Genomic DNA, 12,494 nt, shown 5'->3' on the forward strand with positions numbered 1-12,494 from the left:
GGCAGCCAGTGTCCCAACATGACTGCTGCAGTGAACCCCCACCCCGGCTACGGCCAAGCCCACCCCCAGCTGAGCACCATGGGTGGGACCCTGAACCAATTCCCCTCCTCTTGCAGCAACATGGCAACCAAGCCAGGCCACCTGGGGCTCCCCCAGCAAATGGAAGTTGCTCCTGACCCCACCATGATGGGCAACAGCCACAGGGAGCTCGGCATGCCCAATTCCAGCCTGGCCGGGATGCCACCACCTCATCCAGCACAGAACTACTCACAGCAGAGTCATCACCTGGTGACCACCATGAGCCAGGAGGGCTACCACCAAGGCCCCAACCTGGTACCTTCCCACCAACCTAGTTTCATGGAGCCCCAGCAGGGCACAATGGGGGCAGCTGGATCTAGCTTTGGCCTAATGCAACCCCGGCCACCCCCAGAGCCTGGCCCTGCCGGCCGCCACCGCGGGGTACGTGCAGGGCAGCAGCTAGCCTATGCCAGGGCAACTGGCCATGCCGTGGCTGCTATGTCAGCCAACCAGGAGATGACAGAGTCTGTACCCAAGGGGACAATGGGCAGCATGTTGTCCCTACCCCCTCAGCCACCCCCACAGGACACAGGTGGGACCCAGGACCACAGCATGCTCTACTACTATGGCCAGATCCACATGTACGAGCAGAACGGAGGCCCTGAGAACCAGGCCGGCTGCCAAGCCCTGCGACCCCAGCCAACACAGCCCCAGGCCTTGCCCTCGCCGGGGGTCAACCAGGTGTCCAGCACTGTGGACTCCCAGCTACTTGAGGCACCCCAGATTGATTTTGATGCCATCATGGATGACAGTGATCACTCCAGCTTGCTTTCTGGCGCCCTGAGCCCCAGCCTCCTCCACGGCCTCTCCCAGAGCTCCTCCCGCCTCACCACCCCACGCAGCTCCCTGACTCTGCCCTCCATCCCCGCCGGTATCAGCAACATGGCCGTGGGGGACATGAGCTCCATGCTCACCAGCCTGGCCGAGGAGAGCAAGTTCTTGAACATGATGACCTAAGGCCCCTGGCACTGAGCGAACTTGGAAGGACCATCACTTCCCAGGGCACGGTGCTTTTATCTGTTTTACCTTTTTCCGCAAAAAGTATTAAATAGGTCTGAGGGAGTTTGGCCAGTGGCTGGTTCAGACCACAGATGCTTTAAGGGCAGGTTTGTGTGCATCCCGTCTGGTCTTCCTTTAGATAATCTTTTGGAACTCTCAAAAGTCTCCACGGAAAAGGCAAGGCAGGGATACAGGACTCGTTTACACAGTGCTTCACAGCCTCTGGTGTTTATGGGTGTCTGGCTTTGTCACCTCTGTCATTTGGCTAACGAGGGATAACATTGGCCCAGGGCATTCCAAGCACACATGGAAAGAGGTGAGAGGAACCACATTTGGGTTTGAATCATCCAAAAGCCATACCAGATATCCCAATCCAGGAAGATAAGTTTCTTGCTCCGGTGCCTGCAAGGTAAAGGAATTCCTGGCCCACGGGAATTCTTCTGTGAAGCTTAATTGTTGAAGCCTCTGACATCCCTTGCTGTGGAGGGGGAAACTTTTTTTTTTACCTGGATGGTTTGGAAGCACATCCTTATGGGTTTGGTAGAGCTGGTGTCTCTACCCTGCAAAGCCAAGTTTGCGGCTGGCTGACTGTCCAAGTGTATATGGATGAGTACAGTATGAAAACATTGCCCAAAAAAGGAAAGAAAACAGTATAATACTCAGGGCAAGCCCAGAAGCTGCCCAGGCCTCTCCAGACCATGTTTACAGTGTTCATGCATGTAGAATGTAGCCCTTCCTGAAAAGAACACATTTCTAAATACCTCGGGGCTGCTGGGGGTTAGGGATGGACCAAGGTGAGCTGAAGTGTGTGATGAAGAGGGGCCTGGGTAAAGAGCACACTGGGGGCCCAGCCTCAGGCCGCCCTGGAAGTCTCCCAGTAGGAAGAGGAAGTCACATGTTTACCCAACCCTGTTTCTCCAATGCACTGTCCACCCACCTTATGGTGGAAAACTGTGGGGCTTGATGGCAGCCTTTGCCCACATTCCTCCAGGCCATGCTGTCCACTCACCAGCAGCCCCCTGACTGACCCCAAGCTACAACATGCAGTCCTGGTATCTTCTGGTCTCTGTTCCCTCCGCCCACCTGATCATTTCACAGAGAGTAATGATATGCATGGTATTTTGGGCAGGGGTGGGATTTTGAAGGGGTTGATTCTTGGGACTCTGAGGGACCATCTCTGAATTTTCCTGTTCAGTGTTGACCAAGCCCCACCTGGAAATGGAATTTGGAACTGGCATCAGAAGACATTGTTCCCAAACATATGGGAGGGTGAATGGATGCATCCTCCCCACTACACACGTTCACATACACTCGGCACCTTTCTCATGTTGAATTTGTGGCAACCTTGCTGAATCCACCTGCATCACTATGAACTTGACTCTGACTATGAGCCTGGCTTCAACCAGAACATGGCCAAAACCTGACCTGGGCCTCTACACCCCAGAACAGCAAGTGCTTTGTCAGGGTTCAAAGACATGGTCAAGTTCAAATGACAGCCCTGAGACACCTCCAGGGGTCTGTGCTCTGTGTGGTGCATGTTCTTTCCCTGGGCTAGGATTTCACTGGCCGTTCCCAGTTTGTATATAATCTGTACAGAAGACGGCGTCCCTGAAAATACCGTAGGTGCATCATCCGGTCAGATTTATATCTCCAAAACATTTTTAGCTTTTTCTACATGCTATGAATTGAGATGACATACTCAACTTGTAAATAAGTCGTTTTTTGTACATTAAAAAAAAAAGTAATTTTTTCATAATTTATTTGGTCTGTCTGCTTCTTTCTTGACATTAGTTAATGAAAACCTGAGCAGTAAATTCAGTGCATTTAAACAGAAATGAGGCTGTATTTTTTTCTCAGCAGCATCAAAATTGACTGTCCCCCCTTTGCCAGGAAATGTTTAACGCTGGGGCATTTACTGGCTGTCTGTTGTCTCAGGGTGGAGGCAGTGGGAGGCGGGGCGGGGGGGTGAGCAGGATTTGACGTTGTAGAGGGAACATCTTGCTGTTCTTCCAGCCAGGTGGTTGGAACATCTAAGTTGGTTTGCTGACTGAGAGGCAGCACTGGTCTCAGGCCGTCCTGATGTCAGAAGCCCCTCTTGGCCAGGCAGTTGGATGAGCACACTTGAGTTGTGGGAGGCAGGGAGAGGAAGACAGGCAGCCCCCTGTCCTCTGGTGCCAAAGCAGAATCAGGCAGGCTGATGAAGCCCTGGATACCCAGCAGCTGGCCACGGGCAAAGGAGCCCATGGGGAGCAGCCACATGCAGGGACGCTGAGCCCTCGGGGGAGGGCCTGGCAGGTGCACAGAGTTACCCAGGTCTGGCGATCCAGCAGGCTGCCACTGAAGCAATTGAGCTACAGCCATGTGTCTCAGGGGGATCAGTGAGGGGAACCACTGGGGCGTGGGATGAATTCTGGAACTGGGAGGGGACAACCCAGCATGGGGTTGAAAGAAGTAGACAGCACCTTCTATAGAGCCAGTTAGGCTGGCCTCTGGTATCCCAGCCCGGGCCCCTTAACGCCTTCTGCTCTAGGAGAGAAACCTTGGCACCCAGCTCGGAGAGTTCCCAAAGCTGCCTGAAACACTCAGCTGAAAACGAGTTCTGAGGGATGTCACGGATGCTCAGAATAATATCAAGTATAGGAAATCCCTGAGGGGAAGGGAATTCAACATGTTTTCTTTCTGGGGGTGTCCCTGAGTCTTCACTATGTGTTAGGGAGCCATTGCATCTCTGGCCGTATCCTCATGGTGGAAAGATTACAGCTGAGTCCCGCCCCAGGAATTTAGCGGACTGTGCCCTCAGGAGGAGGAACGGAGCACAGACGGCTGAGCCCTTTCCTCTGCTCTCAAAGCCCATCATCTTCAGGCCTCTCATCTCTTCTACATCACATGCTGAGTCCCCGGAGGCAGCTGTGCCCTGCTTTGGGGGCAGGGAGAGGCCAGGAATTCAATGCTGCCTGAGACTAGATGAGCTACAGTATTAAGAAGTCCACTGAGGCCATTCAACTCAGCCATGTGCTCTGTGTCTCTTAACTTCGGCCACGATCATGCTGCATGACCATACCCACAAAGCCTTAGCACCAGGGAACAGCGTCTATTTCATTCATGAATCTGGCTTCACTGACGGTTGGCTGATCCCCATTGGGCTGGGCTGGGTGGCTCTGCAGCTCAGCTGGGAGCAGCTCATCCAGCCAGCTGGGCGGGGGCAGCTTGGAGCTGCTCCACGTGACCCTCATCTTCCTCCCTGGTCAGGACACTGGCCTGGGCATTGCCTTCTCGTAGTGATGGCAGGAGCATGGGAGAGCAAGCAGAAAAATGTGAGTCCTTCTCAAGCCTCTGCTCAGAATGAGTGCACCATCACATTCACCTCATTCTGGCAAAAGCAGGTCATGTGGCAAACCCGTATCAGGGATGGGAAGTGTCCTTCCATAGGAATAAGAGGGATAGAGTGACTATTTCTCAGCAATAGTACAGTCATCCCCAGTCCACCCTCCGCACTCAAATCCCTCCCACATGTAGAACAGACTCACCCAAGACCCCAGAGGTCTCTCTAGTCAATCGTCAGGCTCAAAGTCTGGGATCATGTGGTCTCCATTTGTTCTAACCTAAAAACAGAGCTTCTCTGTCCCCCAGGCACATGCACACGCTCAGCACACAGAGTGGCCCAGGCTTAAAATCACTGCGGGTTCTGCTCCTGTCTCAGCCGCTGGTCCATGGCCTCTGAAGTTGTGCTGGGCAAACATCACCAGTGATCTTACCCTGCGATGGAATGTTCTCTGGTCTACTATTCTTTGCTCTGACATCCATGTTGGAGTGTTCTTTGTTTTTCCATCAATATTTCCACTTCTAAAGAGGGCACTGAAAAGTGTGCCTTCTTGGGGAGCAGAGTAATTCTTCAACCTCTTCCTGCCTGAAGAGGGTTGAGAGCTTGAGGTACTTTATGTGTCAAGCAAACTTAATATACTCCATGGTTACAATACATTTGCCCACTCAACTCTCTTAAACATGGTGGGTTTTGGTATTTGATTCCGGTCTACTCTGTGCACCAAAGCCACACCCATAATTCCTTTATCAATGGGCATCTCTACACTGATTACTGACACCCCACATCAGGCTATGTCTAGGCACCTCATTGTCACTGAAGGGCTATTCAAGAGTCACCTTATTCCTTTCAAGGACCATAAGTTCAAGGACACACCCTAGACTTCATCTTTGCTCTGAGGCCATGTCTCACAGGCACTGCCCTAGTCTCTTAGCGGTGGACCAGAGCTTCATTTGAACATCTTTGAGAGCCCAAAGAGATAAGAGATGAGTGATCATTTTCTTTTCTAAATTCTGCTTTACGCTGGCTGGTTCCTTTCTGAACTCATCTCTTACTTGTGGTTCCTTATCATTTACAGCTCAAAGAAGATGCTGTTTATAATATTCTGCCTGGAAACCAGCCTTCCAAATTCCACAAATTCACAAGAACATTTTCTCCCTCCCAGAAGACCATAGGCAATCCTTTTACCGACTGTTTCTTCACCACACCATCCAAGTCACTATTTTTCTTGCCATGTTTCCAACCTCCTCTAAGTGTCCTCACTGCCCTGTACCAAACCGATGCTCCATATTTTAGAACTTGTGCAAACAGCCTCCCATTCTGGGTACCAATTTCTGAAGAAGCATGGTAACACTGTCTGCTAAGCACAGAAGTCCTGAAACACAAAACACCCAGCAGTTGTTTAGCTTGGGAGTCTGCGAGTCAGCTGAGGGGTTGCCTCAGATGGCAGCTCAGCTTTGCCCCCGGGCCTTCTCCTCTGGGCCCAGAGCATTGCTTGGATATGGCAATGGCACAAGTTCCAAAGGGCACATGAACACAGAGGAGGTCACTTATGACCTAGGCTAGGAGCAGAAGGCCAGTCACATGACTGAGCCCCAAATCAATGGAATCGGGAATGCATGCCTCCTGCAGAATTATTGCAGATCAGTATCTGAACAATTATCCAACCTACCACATCAGACCAACCTTGATCATATTAATAATAAGCCTGAATTGGACCTCCATCTCTCTCCTGACTCTGTATCTCTGTTGGCTCTAAATCCAAAAGGGGAGCAGAGTGGAGTCATTCATTGTTACCCTGTAACCAGTGCGGTGCCACAGCCAGCTTCTGATCCTAAGATGTACTTTTCTTCCCAACCAATAACTTTTGTTTATGGTTAAGGAAAATGTATGGAAGCTTTTCCCAAGGGGCATTATTGGTAAAGACCCTGCCTGCCGAGGATTCGAAGATGTGTATTCAATCCCTGGGTCAGGTAGATCCCCTGGAAGAAGGCATGGCAACCCACTCCAGTATTCTTGCCTGGAGAATCCCACGGACAGAGGAACCTGGCGTGCTGCCGTCCATGGGGCTGCAAGGAGTCACACACGTTTAGCGACTGAAAAACAACAAACTGACATCAAGTCAGGTCCTCACTTTTTCCTGTCTCCAAAATGCCAGGTTCAAAACTGAAAGTTGTAGAATGATTGGTACTAAAATGATTTGAAAATGATTTATTATATAGGCTTGATATTTTTAACCCAGTTTTGCAAGTAATTTTTAAAAATCTGATACCTCATTTCACAGGCAGATGAAATTTGCAGTGGGCTGCCTCAGATTTTTTTAAATTTTTTTACTTTCCTTTGCTTGTTAAAATATAAATCTGAAAAGCAGGCTCAGAGCAATTTACACAAATACTTTTGGGACAATTTACGACTATCCCACTGGTCAGTGAAACTATCCATGTCCCGAACATTTACAGTGATCATTTGACACTGGCCGTGTTGGGAGAATTTACACCATGGAAACCAGCAAACACTATTAATCAGGGCTTCCTGCCCTCAACTCCAGGGAGCTGGTCGTTAAACATTTACCAGTGTGCCTGGCAGCATACTGATATCCTGTGAGTTGCCAATAGCCCGATACACCTAGAGATCTTTTCTAAGGTTCTAAGTCCACAAAACCAGTTTCGGGATTGGTTTCACAGAGAACTTGTGAGTCCAGGGTGCCATGGCTACCTTGGTCATCTAGTTTAGTGGTCATCTAGCAAGCTGGCTCCCCCGGCACTAATAACACAGGCATAGCCCATATGTACTCTCCAGTCCTTCCCTTCTTTCTGGCCCTGGTGGTCTGTGAGTTCTTTGAAGGATGAGCTGTGTCTGATTCAGCCCATGAGAAGCCATAAGTGGTTTTGATTATTTCTGCTGAGTTTAGTTCCAAATCCAGTGGTTCTAGAAAGCTTCATAGAGGGAGACGTGAACTGAACTTTGACAAATGGATAGAAACTGGACCTTGTGAGTAGCCCATTCAGAATTTATTTGAAATGAGGCTTCAAAGAGATTAAGCTATAGAAACAGTGAAGTTGTCATTAAGAGGTAATGGGGTTTGCTTTTTAAATAGATTGGGGTGGGGGAAGAAGGAAGAAAAAGAAGAGGAAATCTGGCAGCTGGAGGCTGAACAGAGACCAAAGGCCTTGGGCCATGGTCTCACAGTAAAAGAAATGAGACTGTCTCATGACTGTGACCTGAGGGTCTCTGATGGGCCCTTCCAACTTCAAAAATGCACTCCACTGGCCTGCTTTGATTCCAGAAAATTTATTACTGAAGCATATTTCCTCTGAGTGCAGGCACTGAAGTCTGCTGAAAAAGAGTCCAGTGACGGAGGGATGCATGGAGAAGCCCACAGCAACATATAAGGCCTCATCAACAGCTCCCTGAACCACCTGGAAATTTCCTGCAACTGGGTAGGTGTGAAAGACTTGCTACATGGTTGTAAACTGACTTTCTTCCTTGGAGGGGCCCCAAGTTCATGCATTAGTTCAGGTTCAGAAACATCCTCTGAATTCAGAGGTCATCTGAGGTTCCTGAAAGGTGATCAGTCTTCACTGTCTCCTTAATCTCCTCCTTCTTCTCCTCTCCTCTTATTTCTTCTTCTCCTTCTCTTTCCCCTTCATCCCCTCCTCCTCCTCTTTATCCTTCTCCTTCTTCCTCTTCATCTTCCCCTTTCTCTTCTCTTCCCTCCTTCCTTCCTTTTCCCTCCCTCCCTTCCTCCCTCTGCTCCTTTCTCCTCCACCCCTCAGCTGATGAAAATGAGCAAAAACAAGTGTGCGAGCCCACGTGTGATTGTATCACTACAAGTAGAGTGATGTGTGTGATGACATCACACTTAGGAAGGTGTGATGGGCTTGTGATGGTGCAGGGAGGGGGCCCATTAAATCAGCATAGTTTGAATGAGAAATAAGACCTGATCCAGGTTTAGAAGATGAGTAGGAAGTTGTCTGAGGGGATTGGAAACGTCTCATCAGAAACCATGGAGGCCAGAAGTAAGTGAAATATTTTTTAAATGTTGAAAGAAAAGAACTGTCAATACAGAACTCTGTATCCATTAAAATATCTTTCAGGGATGAAAGTAATACTCTTAGATGAAGGAAAAGGAAGAGAAATTCATTGTCAGCAGGTCTGCTCTAAAGGTAGAAAGGAAATGATATAAAAAGAAAATGGAGCATCAGGAAGGAGGGAAGAGGAATAGAAACGATATCTGGATAAATACAGTGGGACATTCTTCCCTCCTGAGTTCTTTAAAATAAATAGTAAGTCCCCTACATACAAACTTTCAAGTTGCAGACTTTCAAAGATGCAAACCTGCTTTTGCATGTCCAATTACTGACGATAATTTCATGTATCTGGTGTATATTGTCATGTGCGTGTATCCTCTACATGTGGTCATGCTTTTGTGTACTTCAGTGTACAGTAGTGTACAGAGGACAGCAGTACGGAATCTTTATTTCAAGCCCAAGATGTCCAGAAGCGCTAAGCAATAACCACTGAAAAAAAAAGTGGAAATAATTGAGAGAGTGGAGCGAGGTGAAAAGGTGGTAGGTGTCGCTCATTCTTATAACATGAATTGTTCAACAGTCGGCACAGGTCTAAAGAACAAGGACAAGATCATGGGACATGTAAGTCTGCTGTGCCAATGATGTTGGCAATAATATCAAAGAAACCTAGAAAAGTGATGGAGAAGATGGAGAAACTTCCCAGCGTGTGGATGCAGGATCAACATCAGAGTTGAGTGCCACTCAGCTTAATACTGATTCAAAAGAAAGCTAAAAGCCTTTATGAAGACTTGAAGAAGAAACATGGCAATGACTCAGAGGGTGCAAATTTTAATGCCAGCCATGGTTGGTTTCATTGGTTCAAGACTAGAACCAAACTTCACAACATAAATGTCAGTGTCAAGGCAGTGAGTGCAGATACGGTAGCTGCTGGGAAATTTCCTGAAACACTTAAATTACTGATGAAGTTGTGTATTTATCTGGGAAGATTTTGAATGTGGATGAGATGGGACTGTACTGGAAGAGGATGCCAGACCAAAGTTACATCAGTAAGTAGGAAAGTTGGAATCAGGCTATAAACCATCAAAAGATAGACTAACTCTGTTGTATGGTGGCAATGCTTCCAGCAATATGAAGCTTAAGCCTCTCTTAGTTTATCATTCAGAGAACCCAAGAGTCCTTGAAAACAGCCGAGGGCTCTCTTCCTGTTGTGTGGAAGAGTGACCCCAAAGCCTGGGTTACACAGGTCATTTTCCAGGACTAGTTTTTCCACCATTTTATCCAGGAGGTAGAGAAAACATAGCTTGGAGAAGGATGTCCTATTTAACATTCTTTTGCTGCTCGACAGTACTCTGGGCCATCCCTCACGCATGGATGACCATCATCACAAAGTCAAAGTAATGTATCTGCCATGGAATACTACATTGCTTATCCAACGTATGGAACAGGAAGTTATAGCAACTTTCAGAAAATACTATTTATGTCACACTTTTGGTCAAGCTGTAAAGGTGAGTGATGAATCAAGAACAACCTTACAATTTTGGAAAGACTATAACATCTAAAAGGCCATAAGAAATAGTGATTTGCTTGGTGTGAGTTTACAGTTGTCACCATGAATGGGGTTTGGAAGAACCTATATCTGCAGCTTTTTCATGATTGTCATGGATTTGAGAACGTGGATGAGGATTCCAAAGATATCATCAGCAACTTACTGATCTTCAGTGAGTAGCTGGAGCTAGATCTGGAAGAGGAGCACTTCATTGGACTCCTTGCCGTGCAACACAAGGAGCTTAGTAATGAAGACCTGATGGAACCAGAGGCCCAGAGAAAGGATGAAGAGAAACAAGAGGAAGAAGTAACTGAAGAACTAAAGAGATTCACGATGCAGGAAACTGCAAGGGGGTCTTTTTTATTTGAGGAGGCAATGTTAGTTTTTGAGACAAATGACCCGAATGTAGAATGGTACATGAAGCTTGTGGTAATCCAGTGCTAACATGTCATATGATGAGAAAAAAAGAACTACTACACAGACATCACTGGATCATTTTTTTAAAGGGTAGATAGAATTAAATCCAGCAATATACCAGAGGCTATGCCATCAACATCAAGCACAAGTGAAATTGCATCTTGCCCTCCGTCTCCTACTGCTGACATTTCTTCCTCTTTACCCTCTCCCACTTCCTCTTCCTCCCCCAGTCAGTAACTCTTCTTGCCTGTTCACTCAGCCCCTGTGTGCCAGCTGTTTATACTGTACTATACTGTACTGTACTATTGTGCTTTTCAGGGTAGTGTACTGTAAGATTAAAATGTTTTTGTTTTGTGTGTCTGTTGGTTTCTTATGCATTATTTGTGTAAAAAGTATTATAAACCTATTATAATACAGTACTATACAGCTAACTGTGTTCATTGGCTACCTAGGCTAACTTTGTTGGACTTATAAACAAACTGGACTTACAAATATGATCTCAATGAAACTCATTTGTATGTAGTGGATTTACTGTATTTAACAGCTGAAGCAGTGAGGGCTTTCAAAGTATGTACGTGGGCTTCGCCAATGGCTCAGCAGTAAAGAATATGCCTGCAATGTAGGAGACTCAGGAGACATGAGTTCAATCCCTGGGTCAGGCAGATCCCCTGGAGGAGGAAATGGCAACCCACTACAGTATTCTTGCCTGGAAAATTCCAAGGACAGAGAGGCCCTGTGGACTACAGTCCATAGGATCACGAAAAGCCAGACACGACTGAGCAACTGAGCACACACGCATATGTGGTAAGACAAATGTGTCTTGAAGAAGGAAGCGGTTACGGGACTTACGGGGCTAGATAACAACATTCCACTTGAAGTGGTAAAGTATTGTCAGGAAACAAAGTTCAGCATGTGTATTGTCTTTCTTGGTACAATTAATAAACACACAAACTATACAAAGTGATGTGTGCAGAAACACCATAGAGAAATTGAAATGAAATCCTCAGAAGGGCCCAATAGCCCAACGGAAGGCAGGAAAGACAAAACAAAGACAGCAAAACATAAAACGGTAGAACTGAGTCCAAACATATCAATAATTACATAAAATGAAAGTGGCCTAAAAGCATCAATTAAAAGACAGACAATAAAGTTGGAGCACTCATCCCACCAGATTTTAAGACTTAACTATAAAGCTGCTATGGATAAGATAGTGTGATATTGGTGACAGAAACACGCAGATCAATCGACTGGACAGAGCCAGAGTCTGCAAGATACAACCCAAAGAGAAAAGCTGCCCTGAGAACTGTTTTGTATGAACTGTGAGCTAAGAATAGTTTTTATATTTTTACTGGAGTATAGTCTTTTTACAATGGTGGGTTCGTTTCTACTGCATAGTGAAATGAATCAGTCATACATACACAAGCATCTCCTCTGTTTTTGGACTTCCTTCCCATTTAAGTCACCACAGAGCATTGGGTAGAGTTCCCTGTGCTATATAGTAGGTTCTCATTAGTTATCTATTTTATACATATTATCAATAGTGTATACATGTCAACCCCAGTCTCCCAATTCCTCCCACCCATACTTTTTCCCCTTGGTATCCATATATTTGTTCTCATATCTGTGTCTCTAATTCTGCTTTGCAAATACATCCATCTGTATCATTTTTCTAGATTCCACGTATATACATTAAATATATAATTATTTGTTTTTCTCTTTCTATCTTACTACTCCCTGTATGACAGTCTCTAGGTCCTTCCATATCTCTACAAATGACCCAATTTCATTCCTTCTTATGGTTGAATAATATTCCATTGTATATATGTACCATATTTTCTTTATCCATTCATCTGTCAATGGACATTTGGTTGCTTCCATGTCCTGGCTATTGTAAATAGTGTTGCTATGAACATTGGGGTGCATGTACCTTTTTGAATTACAGTTTTATCCATATATAAGCCCAGGAGTGAAATTGCTGAATCATATGGTATAACTCTATTTTTAGTTTTTTAAAGAACTTCCATACTTCTTTCCATAGTGGCTGTATCAATTTATATTCCCACCAACAGTGTAAGAGGGTACCCTTCACTACAGTAATCAAGAC

General features: G+C 46.3%; 1 protein-coding gene and 1 pseudogene across 1 annotated transcript in view; both read left to right on the plus strand.

Moving 5' to 3' along the window:
- Positions 1–2,827, plus strand: part of GLI2 (GLI family zinc finger 2) — a 265,521-nt gene extending 262,694 nt beyond the window's left edge. Inside the window, exon 17 of the mRNA XM_010861267.1 lies at positions 6–2,827. Coding sequence (XP_010859569.1) covers positions 6–1,035 — 1,030 coding nt within the window. The 3' untranslated portion in view covers positions 1,036–2,827. The remainder of the gene's footprint in view (positions 1–5) is intronic.
- LOC105003822 overlaps positions 1,862–12,494 on the plus strand; it is a 163,345-nt pseudogene continuing 152,712 nt past the window's right edge.

The sequence above is a fragment of the Bison bison genome, unplaced genomic scaffold (genome assembly GCF_000754665.1).
Source record: "Bison bison bison isolate TAMUID 2011002044 unplaced genomic scaffold, Bison_UMD1.0 scf7180017864471, whole genome shotgun sequence".
Taxonomy (NCBI): domain Eukaryota; kingdom Metazoa; phylum Chordata; class Mammalia; order Artiodactyla; family Bovidae; genus Bison; species Bison bison.